Here is a 14214-nt window from a genome sequence, read left to right on the forward strand (position 1 = left end):
GGAACTCTGCAGAAAAGTCTCTCCGAACTCTCTCGAGGAGAGCTCGGAAATCTGAGCCTTGGAAATAGGAACGCTTTCGCATTTGCAAATTAAAATAAATCTTGATAAGATCAGAATTTGTAACAGATGTTCAAATTCCTACGAGTGGGGGGGGGTTGGTATTTTTTTTTATAAAAAGGTCATCTTTTCTAGCCTACATGCAAACTGCGTTTTTAAATATAGGAACAAACATAGTTGCATTTTAAAAAAAAAAAAAAAAAAAAAAAGCGTGTGTAAACAGACAACTTCCTATAGAAAGAAACACCTTTCGATTTGTCTTCTTACCGGTAGAATAGGATGGCAAAAAAAAAAAAAAGCGCTTCTGACGGGTTGATCTTATCAGGATTTCGCTCTGCCGTTATCGCTTGCATGTTTATCGCTGTGCTTGGCTCTGCTGAGACACAATGTGTGTACGCGTAGGCTTCGCGTAAAAGATTTTCTCTTCCTTTATGCTTCTGCCATATAGGATACTTCCAAACTGCAATTCCAAAATGTCTCTTAAATAAGATCTGGGTTTATGGAGCTGCTTCATCTCCTCTGTTTTATCTGGGATTCTTCCTCTTGGTCGAAGTAGTGCCCAGCTGGTATGGAAGGAAATGTTGCTCCAAAGGCATTTTCCATTAAACTCCAGAAGATATACCGCGTCTTCTCAAGATCCCATGATTAATTTGCGATTAATTAAGGAGAGCTCAGTATATCGGCAGTATATAAATCCAGCTTTTAAAGCAGTGTTAAGGTATTGGCGTTCAAAGCTGATAACCTCCGCTCCTGTTCTGTTGCGTGAAATATTGCAGTGTGACATCTTGCCTTAGGCAAAACGAGGGTGGAATCCGGAGATACCGTTGGAGGAGCACACATGGAAGCGGTTTTCCATCAGAAATGACTCTCTGTGTGCGGTCAGACCTGGTGATCCCAGTGCCGATCCCTGTCCCTTCGCTTCTCTTAAATGCCTTTTCCTGAGCAATATCCCAAGAACTGAAGAGGAGCCCGAGGGGCTGGAAATCCTCATGGCTAGAAATCTTACAGGTAATCCGTCTGCAACATAAAGAACAAGGCGACTGAAAAATACCTGGGAGGAATGGTGGAAGAGAGTAATTTCTTGAAATGATACTAAAATAAGCATCTATTTGCTCCTCCGTCAAGCAGCTCCTATTCTTAATGTACTATTGAACGGTGCCATTAGAAGAGGTCAATCGGGGTGAAAGCCTCTGGGGTACAGAAAAATGCATTGAACCGGGTGACCCACAGGCTTCGGACCTGCCGTTTTAAGCACAAATTACAGGTTTTTTTGGTTGCCCAGAGAATCTTCTTAGTAAAAAGTGAGGTCAACGTTTTCTGTTCATCTTAATACCGCCGCCAAAATTAGAATAACAGCTGACAAAATGGACTCGCCAGGCTTTTATGAAAATTTAATCACTGGTTTTGGATGAACAGGTATGTGCCTATTTTTATACAAAGTTACCAGAAATCAACCCTAAGGTTAATTATTGAGAAGAAATGATGATGGCATTGATTAAGCAGCATCCTGCTGGGTTTTTTCCCCCTCCTTCTTCCCTGATGCCGGATGATGTGACGACTTCGATATGTGTAAAATCCTGGATGCCCGTAACTGCTTCTTCTGCCCTTCCTTGAAGGCAAATTTCTGTGTCAATAATGAGAGAAACGCTGTTTCTCAGGACTGCGGCCATCATTCACCGCTGGTGACTGAAATGCTGCTTCTCTGTGCATGTGAAATATTCATCACTCGGGCATTTGGGCCAAAAAAAGAAAAAAGTTATTTTTGCTAAAGCTCTCTGTCTTGTTCATGTTTTAACTCTTCTCTCCTCTCCCTGTCGCCTCCCTCCTGGCTGGAGGCCTCCCAGAGGTGTGAGAAGACCTAGTTGAGACCTTGCTAAGGAGCTGAATGGAGAGAATGACACCAGCCTTAATTAAACCGTCTGGCTTGGCACGCTCTTCCCAAATCTCCCCGGTGCTCTAGACATGCTTGCTCGCTCCTCGGAAGGCTGGGTTTGCTTCGTTGCGTGTCTTCTCTGCCGTACACCATCGCACATGGCAATTCTCTCCTGCCTTCGGGAAGGCTTAGCAAGTTTCCAACTTGCTTTTGGCATAGAGCGAGTTAACAAATGTTTCGGTAGTCCCCAATAAATGGTGAAAGGTGGCTCGTTGAGCAGTTCAAACCTGGACCACGTTCTCGGCAGCGACGGGCTCAGCGCGCATCAACGTTGGGCTTTCCAGCGTGAAGCCCCATTGCTTCATTCGCCGGCTGAAAAGTTTTGCGCCGAGTTCATTGAGCCGGTTTGTGTAGAAGAAATAACACAAATTCTTTCGGAGGACCAGACTGCACCGTCAGTTCAGGAGCTTCTCAGTAACGGAAGCGGCTGATTTCAATACTAACTTGTAGATATTCCTACAGTAATTTTATCGAGGCCCTAACGACAAGGCTGTTAGTTATCCCGCAGAACGCAACGGCAGACGAGGTGTGCTCGGAGGTGTGAGCGTTCCCAAGGGCGAGGAAAAGAGCGAGGCACAGGCTCCGCGGGTTATGGTACACACTGGTGGTGCTGGGCTTCTTCTCTTCGCCTCCACTGGCAAATTAAAACCCAGCGTTAAGTATTTCAAGGAGTTCAAAGCAGAATTGGGGGGTGTGGTCTCGGTGTAGTTGGTGGGGTTTGTTGCACATGCGGATTTTGGATGCGCGCAAATCCCTGCTTCCTACTCTGAAATTATTCCTCGTTCCAAACTGGGCAAAAAGTGCTTGGTGGTGGCTGTTCCTTCAGTTGCAGAGAGTTGTTTTACTGTTAATTCCTTCAACTTTAGGAGAGTGGATTATTAAGGTACCAGGAAGGCCGTGGCAGTAGATGCCGTGGGTACATCCCACAGCACCCGGGTTTCCAAGCTTTTAGGTGTCCCAGCCCACTGCTGTTGCATGCGTTACTGGAGATGTGATACGTTATAAGAAACCGATGTTTTTGCCTTTATGCTTCATGACCTCCAGTTCTCCCTAACGCTCTCTTTCTCTCTCTCTCCCTGGCCTTTTTTTTTTTTCTTTCTTTTTTTTTTTTTTTTTTTTTTTTTCTCTCGTGTGTGTGTATTCATTTCTTTTTAGAAAATGAGTGACTTTCTCTCCAGAGAGGATGTGGCTGCAGTGCCAGAGAGGAGCAGTGTTAACTCTGGCTTGGCGTGGGAGGGCTCAAAGCAGTCGGTAGCTTTTAGTGACACCCCAGTGCCACCCGCCTCAGAGCCTTCTCCCGCCGGGCACTTTGCTGCTTCCTCCCAAAGCAGCCAGGAGGAGGAGGAGGAGGAGGAGGAGGAGGCAGCTCCCAGCCTCCCCGCCAGCCAGGAGGACCTGAGATGTGGAAAGGGGATTTGTGCGGCTGCGGAGAAGGACTCGGAGCTCTCTGAGCCGGAGCCCCCCGCCGCACCCCCCCGGCAGCCCTGGGGAGGAGAGGAGGAGGAGGTGGCAGAGGATGGCGAAGACAGATTTGCCTTTAGAAAGCTAAATGGCGAGTGGCACGACTCAGATGTTAATAACGGGCTGCCGGCGGTCATTCGCTGCTTCCAGGTAGTGAGTCCCAGTGCCTGCTCCCCCAACCCCCCGCCCCCCGCCGGCTTTGGACTGGGAACCCAAACACTGCAGCAAGCAGATGCCACGCACCCGGAGAGGAGTTGTCTTTGCTTGGCTTGGACTCGTGCTTGGAGCTCGGTAGCCGGTTAAATCTCCCGCAGTCAGTGCACACAAGCCTTTCTCAATTTATCTTTGCATTAAATACAAGCCCCTCTCAATTTATCTTTGCATTAAATACGATTGCCGCAACGCCCCGTGCCTTTCTTTGATCAGAGCATCCCGTTGCATCCCCCAAAAGGGAAATATTTAGGCTCCAAAAGCATGTAATTTTAGTTCCTGGAGGTTTTTGCCGTCTCCTGCTATACCGGAGGCTGAGCCTCAGCGCAGCAAATTCGAAGCGCTGCCAATCAAACATGCTCTTACGTCCTGACCACGGGCTTTGATGTCCCCATTCTGCGCCCCACCGTGGGAGATGTTTTTGCCTGCTTCAGTGTTGATGTTAATTGCTTACCGGTCAAATTAGATGTCCACTTCCCCCGCTAACAATCACGGTGGCGTCTGCCAGGTTTGGGGACGGTGAGCAGAGATCGAGCCCTCTGGGAAAACGCTGTGGGTCTGAACTAACTCTGTCTTCTTCTGGGTAATTATCAGGTGGTGGAACAACTGATTCCTCTTCTTCCCTCCCCCCTTTCGAGATGTCATGTTTCTGTTTCGTCTGACATTGATTTAATAAAAGTTCAAGACCTAGGATCTGATGAGGATTTTTAATAATAGAGCGTTTCGCTTGCAGTCGGGGTAAAGCTTCTCAGCTGTGATCAAGTCTTCTATTTGCCCAGGGTTTGTGTTAATCTTGACACTGTCATCGGTAGGTGGGGGTCATCTTTTACTGGCAGCTGGCAACGAGCTTCTAGTAATTAGAAAGTTAATAATCGGTGGAGAGGGTTTCTTTGGGGTATTGTGACACACCGATTAAACCCTTACTGCCTGGCTCGGGCTGACCCAGGGGCACCGTGTCTCTCTCTAATCCTCACGCGTGATCTCTGCCCCCCCGAGCAGTGTGTCGTAGCAGGGGCTTAAACCCCAGCCTGACCTTGGTTCCCGCAGCGCTTTTATCAGATCAGTGTCAGAACGTTTGCCAGCGGCACCGTGTGGAAATGCTAACTGGGTCTTTACGGAGGTGTTTTTAACCCTGTCTCACAGCCACCGCTAGTGAAGACACAGACGGTCACCATCTCCGACGTGTCCAGCGCCGTCAAAAGCGAAATTCCCACAAAAGAAGTCCCCATTGTCCACACGGAGACGAAGACCATCACCTACGAAGCTGCACAGGTAAGGTGTGTTCTGATTCATTTTCCAGGGGCTTAATTAAACTCAAAGTAAGCATTTTGTTTCCGAATCCTCTGGATGACACAGCAGCACCTGCCTTTCTCCAAGCGTCTGAGTCCCAGCACAGAAGTTAACCAATGTTATGGATTATATTTCCAGGTGCATCTGGTATTTCGAGGAGCAGTGGTTTTACTATCCCTGAAGAGTAATTATATTTTTAAGCACGCAAACAGAATTTATCTTCTGCCACTGGGATGCAGATTAAATTGTACAGAGTTAACCCGAGTTGGCCTTTTTTCTGCAGGAGATGCCTTGTCTTGCTTTCCGCGGCTCTCCTTGCTGCTTCTGCCTCTTCGGAATTTGGTTTATAAATGATTTTGAAAGCGTTTGTGGACTGTCCTTTAGGTTTCAGCCCTGAAACAGGTGTTGAAAACCAAAAGTATTGTATAAAATGCACCCAGAGTGGGTATCCGGTGATTGCAAACTAGAATTGTTAGTGGAGCGATACTGACATACGCAGGTAATGGAGTCATTGCCGAGGTTAAAATTAATACTCGATCTAAAATAGGTTTTATTCATGTGTTTGAGAACGTGGAGCCTGTGTTAGCTTGGGTTTGTCGTAACTGCGGTTGTTGGAAGCAGCCAATGCTCTGCTGTTGGAGCGTAGTGACCCTGGGACGTAGGTGCGGGTGCGGGTATCCCATGGGCTGTGTTGTATAATTTGGGATTCCCCAGGAATCCCAAATGCTGCTCAGCATCCTCCCCGACTGCGGCAGTAGAGGGGATGCTCAGAGATGCCTGCACTGAGCCCTGTTTCTCAGCGAGTGACTAGCTGAACAGAGGAATTTTGTTCTGGTTACTGCTGTTACCGTTTCTAACTGGGAAAGGAAAAGGAAAAGCGCGTCTCCGGGGCTGGGAGAAGTGGCTTGTCCGTGTACCGCCTTGTGACGTGCCATGAGATTTCTTCCAGTCTGTGGAAAATGGTCCCACCTTGTGGTAATTCCAGATATCGTCCCGCTGCCGTGCTGGGGACGCTGCCGGTGTTCCTCAGCCGTGCACCCTAACAGGGGACGTGGCCAGGGTAACTTCTTTTAGGTTTTTTGGCAGACCTTGAAAGGCCGGGTTGTGCAGGGTGGGAACCGAGTACCCAGCTATAAAAGGATTTGTTCCTAGTTCAGCAGATGTTTGGACTTTCATTACTTCTGCGGACTTTGTGAGGGATGTGCAAGGTGTTGGCAGGAGGGAGGAAGGGTAGAAAGTACCTTCTGCAGCACGTTGTGCTCTCGGGCTTTGTCACCCTCCCTGGATCCAGGCAGGTGTAGTTCGAGGAGAGGTGTCTGCTTTGGGCTCCCTTCGAGGTCCGAAGCGTGCAGCTTGGCGTGGGGGAGCGTGACCAGCACTGCAGAGTATCCAGATTTGGGTATTTCCCGGCCCGCCTGGTCTGAGGGGTGTCACAGGTCCTGCCGGGGTGATTTTGTGGATGCTGCATTTCCAGCCTTAATGTCCAGGGGCTTTGTGCTGAGCCTCCGGAGACTGGCACAGCCCTGGCGCAGCTCAGCCGCTGCAGATGAGCTCCGTCCTACGCTCTGCGCCCGAGAGGAGTTTCTGTCCTCGGATTGTGTCCTGCTCTGACGTGGAGGCCCTGTGTCTGTCCCTGCTGCCCGCAGAGACTCATGGCCTGTTCTTCTGTCCCACAGACAGATGGTGGCAATGGAGACTTAGACCCTGGCATCCTGCTGACCGCTCAGACCATCACTTCGGAAACCACCAGCAGCACCACCACCACGCAGATCACGAAGGTGACAGCACGGGAAGACAATTAAACAACAACAACAGCATGGCAGAGAGATGGGCAGAGTTAAATAAGAGGGAAAAAAAGAAGCTTAACCCCCAGATCTCTTAAAAAAAAAATGTGATTAATACCCGAAACAAAGCATGAGGTCCCAGGTTTGCCTGCATTGAGTTAAGACTGTAGGTTATGTATTAAGTGCGGTCTGTGGACACGGGCTCCGGCTGTCCTGTGGGACCAGAGGAAAGACCTGTGCAGTGAGTCCAAGCTCTTCCCTGGCTCAGTTAAAAGAAAATGAATATTTGACAGTTTTCCTTTGAGCAGCGGCAGTTTTCCCCCGTGATTCTGATGCCGCGGTATGACAGCAGTATTCGGCACCGCTATTTTTGGATTCTGTCTTTAGACAGGTAGCCCCAATGCGCTCGAATTCCTTTTCGCCTCTAGACTAACAGTAGTTTTTCCTTTCGTACTAGACTGTAAAAGGTGGCATTTCCGAGACGCGGATTGAAAAGAGGATTGTCATCACGGGAGATGCAGATGTAGACCACGACCAGGTAGGAGCGTGGATGCGGTCCAAAAGAGCTTCTCGGAGCTGGCACAAACTAGACAGGCTGCCTTGCTGTAGACAACTTCACCAGAAAACAACCTAGGGAAATTTTACTGGGGTAGAAATACAACTTCAAAACTGATTTCAGTAATAAGTTCTTCTTTGACAGTAGGCAGCTGCATAGCTGGGCCAGCAAAGCTTAATTCTGCTCTGCAACTGGTGTTGGCAGCGAAGTTAGTTTTGATTCCAGCATTGTTTTGGACAAATGCAATTTAAAAAAAAATTTAAAAAAAAAAAAATAAATCCACAGAAACGTGAAATAAAAGTTTTCCGTGACATCTGCAAGATCTGCATTAATTCTCTAGTAACTTTGAAGCGCTATTGCTGCTGTATAGTGCCAGAAGTCATTTCAGAGCACTCGGCACCTGCATTAAATCTCGTATGAAACCTTTCTGATGAGTCAGCCTCATTGGCCTCCAGCGTGTGTTGGAAGGGATGATTTTTGTCACCAGAGAATTATACTCTGAATTTAATTTTAGTTGCAAGTATCATGGGGCTGGAGGAGACAAGACAAGAACTAGTTTATTAATTCCAAAAGAAAATGGCTGAGGAGATGTCTGAAATGTGCTAGAACCTTGCTCTGAAACGTGGTTTTTTCCAGGTCCTAGCGCAGGCGATAAAGGCGGCGAAGGAGCAGCACCCCGACATGTCGGTGACCAAAGTGGTTGTGCACCAGGAGACCGAGATCGCCGAGGAGTAGCGGGGCTGTGTAAGTAGCGACACACGTACACATAAGCGATGGGGGCTCGTTTTTTCCCCCTTCCCCAGGACAGGGGGCTTCATCTCCATGCAAGTGAGGTTTGGCTAAATTTGGTCAAAGGTAAAGTAAAAATTATTATTTTTCGCTGGTCACTCAGGCTGTTCCTATTAAATTGTTTAAGGCCGGTGAAGCAGTCACAAACACAGCCTAAGCCAGGAAAGGCGAAAAGACGCTCTACGTGGCTCCTGCCATGAGGCTGTTTGGCCTTACCAAGTGCCTCGGGTGCACCAGCAGCACCCTGAGCTGTAGGTTCCATAGGTCCCTGCCTGTCCCAGTGCCAGGGAACCCCTGAGCTGGACCCCGAGCTCCTGACTTGCCCGGAAGGATCCTTCTTCTGCAGTTTTAATCGTTTTGGGAAAGAGCTGCTTGAGGAATCCATGAGCTCTGCCCGTGCATCACTTTTGTAAAGCCCGTCGTGTCCCACGGTGAGGTTGGTGTCACCCAGATGGGTGCCGTGAGCTGCCCCACGTGTGTGTCCTGCCTCGTCCCAACAAAACTGGTCCTTGGCAGAGGTTTGGGAGGTGGAACAAGCAGCTGTTAGGCGAGAGGAGAGAGAGCATGGCTTAACAGCTTTTTAACTGTCCAAACCTAAATACAAACAGCGAAGGTCTCCTAAGGGTGCCTGGACTTGCAGCTCTTAAAATGTGGTCCTTCAGGGATGGGAGCAGGACGCTGGTTGTGCCCGGAGGTGGCTCTGAGCCTGAACTCCCTCCTGCCACCGATGGTAACTCACCTGATGGCAGCTCTCCGGCGGCTGCGGGTTCCTCTCTTTCCCAGAAAGCCGGCTGCTGGTGGCTGTGACTTACCCGGTTCCTCTCCTTCCAGGAAGTGTTCCTGCCAGACACAACACCAGGAGAAAGAAACCCAGCAAAACTACCAAGAAACTACCTGGAGCACAAAGACCTCGGATTTACAAGACTTGACACTCAGAGACTTTCATATCATTTATTAGGAGTTGCGCTTTGACATTTTACTTGGGATTTTCCAGACTCCACTGGATCCTATTGGATATAGATTTTTTTTTTTTTTAATATATATATATATTGTGACAAAAGTATGCCATATTTCTAACTGTACTGGATATTTTTTACAGGTTTTCAATTTTGAATTCCCTCTCACGCCTAGCCTCTTCAGATACAGACCCAGACACACCTCGCAGGGCTCAAAGGGGTCGCTTTTTTCAGTCGTATTCCCTCCGCCTCGTCAGGGATAACGGAGATAAGCCACAGCCACGCAGATTCCGAGCGTGGGATCCGTACACGCCTTCAGAAAGCCATGGGTTCTTCTGCCGGGAGAGTCAGTTTTAAAAAGTCGAGACTTCAGGTTGTGTTGGTTTTTTTTTTTTTTCTTTTGTGCAGCGTTTCCGATTGCCTCTTTTATTTTTTTTTTATTTTTTTTTTTAGCTCTAGGGAGCTTGAGACTCCAGCCGCGATACCCGGGCGTGCGGAGCAGAGCCTCCGCTCCCACTTTCCTCCCCGTTGGGTTTCAGGCCCCCGACGTGTGAACACCGTAGGGTTTTGTGGTGTAGCCGCTGCACACACCTTAATAGCTGACTTAGGTTTAAGGAATACTGGAAGTTGCTTCAAGTATCTTATACTGTGAATTTTAGAGCTTTAAGAGGACTGTGATAGCATCTCGCCTTCCTCCCGTGTGTCTCTGCCGAGTGCTACCTACCCGTTTGTGTTTTCTAGATGCCATTAAATTAAAAAGCCCTTAGAAGCGTGCGTTTAAGGTGTTTGGACTCTGAATGCTATTAAGGTAGGCTGACGCAGCATTCACAGTAACTGATTATTTTTTTTTCCAGCGTCATAGTTTTTCATTCGTTTGTGTTCATGATTTTTAAATTAGGGTTGGTTTTTTTTTTTTTTTCATTTGTAACGGGTTGGGGGTTTTGTTTTTTTTTCCCTCCCCTCACAGTGCTATTTAAAACTAAACACGTTACCCGTATACCAGGGCCTGTGTCCTACTATCATTGAATTTAAAATCCTGTAGACGATCTTTCCTAGGTATTTGGAGAGGCTGAACAAGAAATCTTAGGAGGTGTCAGGTGTTGCTGGTGGTGATCGAGCCGAACCATGTGGCTTCCGTGCTGGCTTAAGGGTCTGCACTTCTTTTGGCTTCGTGACCGCCTCGCTGGACTGAAATACCGGGGTTAGTGTCCGCATCTTCAGGCTGAGCTTCCAGACCACCGGCGCCATCTCCAGCGCGGTGGAAATGACCAGAAAAAAAAAAAAAACAAACCAAAACATCTTTTTTGGGGGCTGGATGCGCTTCCCTGCAGGGCACCTGCTGCTCTCGGAGCTTCCTGGACACGTTCTAATCGTGCCCTGGTTTCTCCTTCCAGCATTTAAATGGGAAAAGAAAAAAAAACACCACCACAACAAAAAAAAAAATATCAAGCTTTGTAGAGTCTGCCCAGACACTTGTGAACACTTTGAGGTTGTGATTTTTATTTTTTAAAAATATATATATATAGAGAGAGAGAGAGTGTGGCACATTGGTAGCTGAGGGCACACGGAGTGCTCTGCTGCTGCTCCTCAGTCGAGGATGGGAAGAAAATGGCAATAAAAAAAAAATAAAATAGGCTCATGCTATTTTAAATTTGAATAATGCGTTTCAGAAGTCACTGGATTTAGCTCAGGCTGCAACGACGTGCTGTTTAGCTGCAAACAGCCTTCGAACTACACTGGGGCTAGTGTAGCTTCCCCGATTCAGGTGCAATTTTAATTAAGCTGTCAGTATTGATTGGAGACGATGCTGAAAAAACGCTGGAGCTGCTGAATTTTTGCTTTTTTGAGCTTTGCCGGCCGCGGGTCCTCCTCAGCCTCCAGCCTTCCCATGCCCGTAGCTGCTTCCCGGGCTGCTCTGGGTGCGTGGTCCCCTCCTGCGATGCTCAGGGACACCCTGCTCTGGGGATGCCGGGGATTCCTGGGCTCCGCAGCTGTAGTTTTAGAGATTAACTCTTTCTATTTATGCCTGAACGGCCCTTTCCTTCCTTAGCCTGCAACGCGGATCCTTTCACAGGTCTGTGTCCCTGCTGTCCTCAACTTAGTTGGGTAACGCTTGCCTTAAACGCCCGTCACGCTGAGCATCCCTCTGGCGATGGCCCTGGGCTGGGAATTCAGCTTTTTGCCACTCGGTCCCTTCCTCCTCGCCCCGCAGCAGCTCCCCGAGGAGCAGAGGGGCACGCCGGGTCTGCGTAAAAAGCATTTCTGAGCTTTACCGGCCCAAAGGCAGCGGGAGAAATCGAGTTTAGCCGTAGCACTTAAAGGCACTCGGCTGTCGGGAGAGTTCAGGGGAAGGTGGTGCGAGGCTGAAGCTCGGCCCTGAGTTGGGGTCAGTTGGGGTGTCCCCTGCCCTGAGCAGGGCGAGGGGGACAAAACACCCCAAGCTGGGGATTTTCTGGGGTGAGAAACCTGCTGGCACAAGAAGGGGGGGTTCCTTTCCGAAAGGCTGCGCTCACGGCAGCTGCGGACGTCCCTTTTTAAAGGCCCATAGCCTAGAATAACCTTATTTTAATTTTTTGGGATTTTGGGTGGCCGTTCCCTGGTTGTTCATCCTCACCCTTCCCAAGTTTTTTTGCTTCTCCTTGAGTATTTTTTTTTTTTTAAACAAGTTATCGCCTCCTCTGACCTCGGCCATCACCCTGCCCGCTGACACCCCCCGGGGTGGGATGGGAGGGGGATGATTTCCAGCCCCGCGGACCCTCGCCGGGAGCTGGACCCGAGCGGGAGAAGAGCAAAGTTAAGAGCAGAAGAAGCTTCTCCCGTCCTCAGCCGGGGCTGCCCGCGTCCCTTCCGCCTCCGACGGGTTTTTAAAATCCTGGGCTCTGAGCGCGCCGCGTTATTTCGAGGGACGACCCAGCTGAGTAAGGTCTATTTATAGGAATGTGCCCAGCTCTTCCCACTCCACAAATTCACCCAGAGACTGTCTTGATTGTATAATATACATTATATGGAAGCTATTTATATATGAATGAATGTTTTTTATAGAAAGGAAGGCAAGGAGCTCGCGTTCTCTTCCATTAAACTGGAACGGCAGCTCCGGTTGCCAGATAAGCAATCTCCGACCGCCGCAGATGTGTCAGCAAAGGACTGACCGAGTTCGGGTTTTAATAAACTGTGGTTTGCTTCAGTTTTGGGTTTTTTTTTTTCCTCCCCCCCCTTTCCCCTAATTGTACAATTACCTTAAGAGGTGGTAGTGTCCCAGCCTTAGAGATGAAACTTGTAAAAAAAAAAAAAAAAAAAAAAAAACCACCACAAACGAACAAAAAAATAAAAAAAAATAAATAAAAAAAATAATAAAATAATTTAGTTGAGAATATGAAGGAGCTTTGTAAAATTTTTTTAAGGCAATTGTGAATTGTCTAGGCTAGCCGTTTACACTCTTCTTTATAAAAATAGGAACTTTTAAAATTGGCAGATGTTTATAGATTGACTAGTGGGGGGAGCTGTTATTTTGGCCTTTCGTAGTAAATCAAAGGGAAAGTTGCTGTAGCATTTAGCGGGACGTAAGTGTTCAGTATTGCTTCTTGTATTGCATTTTTCAATAAATTTTCAAACAAACAAACAAAAAAAATCTCGCCCTGGCCCTGAAACCTTTTTTCTTCTCGCCCTCCCATGGGTCCCTTTCGCTCCCCGGCCTGGCTTTGTGGCTTTTTCCCACCTGAGCTGGACCCGGAGCCTCTGGAGCGTGTCCCCCGCGGAGCCGGTACCGCCCCTGCTCCAACTCTCCGCTGTCACCGGCGGCGTTTTCCTGCGCTCTCGGGTGGCTTCGGACACTTTAACCATCTCCAGCGGGGCCACGTGTGGGACCAGAGCCCCCAGAAAGGACCAAAAGAGAACCCCAGAATCCAGATTTTCCCTAAAGCGTCATCGCTCGATATAAAACCCTGAGCTATTGGTGTTTGAGGGCAGCTCAGGGGAGGTTTTTCCGCTCGGCAGCTGCTGCCTGACCCTGAGCGAATGGGATTGAACTGGAGCCGGCGGGGGGATGGGGGGAAGAGATGGTCTAACCTGGTTTTTTTTTGGTGCCAGCTCATTTCTTTCTGGCTGAGGAGGGACAGAAAGACCCAGCAGAAAGCTGACGGGGCATCTTGGCCACCAGCCCGACGGAGAACAACAGCCAGTCGGCCCAGTTAGGGCAGGGAGAGACTGGGAGTGGGTGGGAAGAGCATCCCTGTGGGCAGGGGCAGCCCCGGGACCACCCCCCTGTGCCTCAGTTTCCCCAGCAGACAGAAAAGGAAGGGTTACACGACCGTGGTGCCGCTCAATCACGTGTCTATATCCATCTGCCAACACCAACATCAACTCAAATTGCTCCAGAAACAAGTCGTGGCATCTTACTGACACCTTGCCTTTGGCCAGTTTGGTTTCAAACCGCTCCCCGAGTGTTAAATCTCGATGTGCCATAAAGCAAAAATTACAAACGAGCCCCAGAAACTGGCCCCGGATAGTTGGGAAAAGGCCAGCGCTGGAGCTGCTGTTCCCCATCATGTCACAGCGCCTTGATGTACTTACGGCCACGAAGCAGCATCGACCCCGGCGTTATTTCCCCGAGCCAGCGCGGGCTCTCGCAGGCGGCCGCCACAGCCCCGGGCACCTCGTCGTGTCCGAGCTAATTAGGGACATGCCAAAAATGCGCTTTAAATAACCCTGTCCCGGGGAGCTGGGGCTTGATGAGATCCCAGCTCCGTTAGACGCGGCGCTGGTGTGATGAGCCCCAGCCTGGCACGGCCCAAAAGGCACCGTGCTGGGGGACAAACAGACAAGAAAATCCCAGAATCATCCCAGAATCATCCCAGAATCATCCCAGAATCATGTTTGGGTTGGAAGGAACCTTAAAGAGCATCTAGTTCCAATCCCCTGCCGTGGGACGCCTCCCACCAGACCCATAGACACACATACATCAATACACTCACACATAAATCAAGAATACGACATTAAAATGTAAAAAAAAATTAAAAAAAAAAAAAAAAAACCCAAGTCATGGCTATCATGACCCAGCAGTGAAAATTCTGCTCAGCGCTCTGGTTTCAGCGCTGGAAGATGAGAGCCGGACAACGCAAAGAACGTGGGGTCTCCCGTGGTTCCTGGTAGTTGAAGTTCCGTCCTAGAGTCTTCTTTCTT

General features: G+C 48.9%; 1 protein-coding gene across 28 annotated transcripts in view; it reads left to right on the forward strand.

Moving 5' to 3' along the window:
• Window positions 1-12346, forward strand: part of EPB41 (erythrocyte membrane protein band 4.1) — a 97018-nt gene extending 84672 nt beyond the window's left edge. For 13 of the 28 annotated variants that reach the window (XM_074562995.1, XM_074562997.1, XM_074563000.1 and 10 more), the window contains 6 exons: window positions 3146-3604; window positions 4805-4933; window positions 6628-6729; window positions 7193-7273; window positions 7928-8035; window positions 8912-12346. In XM_074562995.1, coding sequence (XP_074419096.1) covers window positions 3146-3604; window positions 4805-4933; window positions 6628-6729; window positions 7193-7273; window positions 7928-8026 — 870 coding nt within the window. In that variant the 3' untranslated portion in view covers window positions 8027-8035; window positions 8912-12346. The remainder of the gene's footprint in view (window positions 1-3145; window positions 3605-4804; window positions 4934-6627; window positions 6730-7192; window positions 7274-7927; window positions 8036-8911) is intronic. The other 15 variants (XM_074563001.1, XM_074562984.1, XM_074562985.1 and 12 more) reach the window with 4 other exon arrangements.
• The last annotated feature ends 1868 nt before the right edge of the window (window positions 12347-14214 follow it).

This window comes from Larus michahellis, chromosome 19 (assembly GCF_964199755.1).
Source record: "Larus michahellis chromosome 19, bLarMic1.1, whole genome shotgun sequence".
NCBI lineage: Eukaryota > Metazoa > Chordata > Aves > Charadriiformes > Laridae > Larus > Larus michahellis.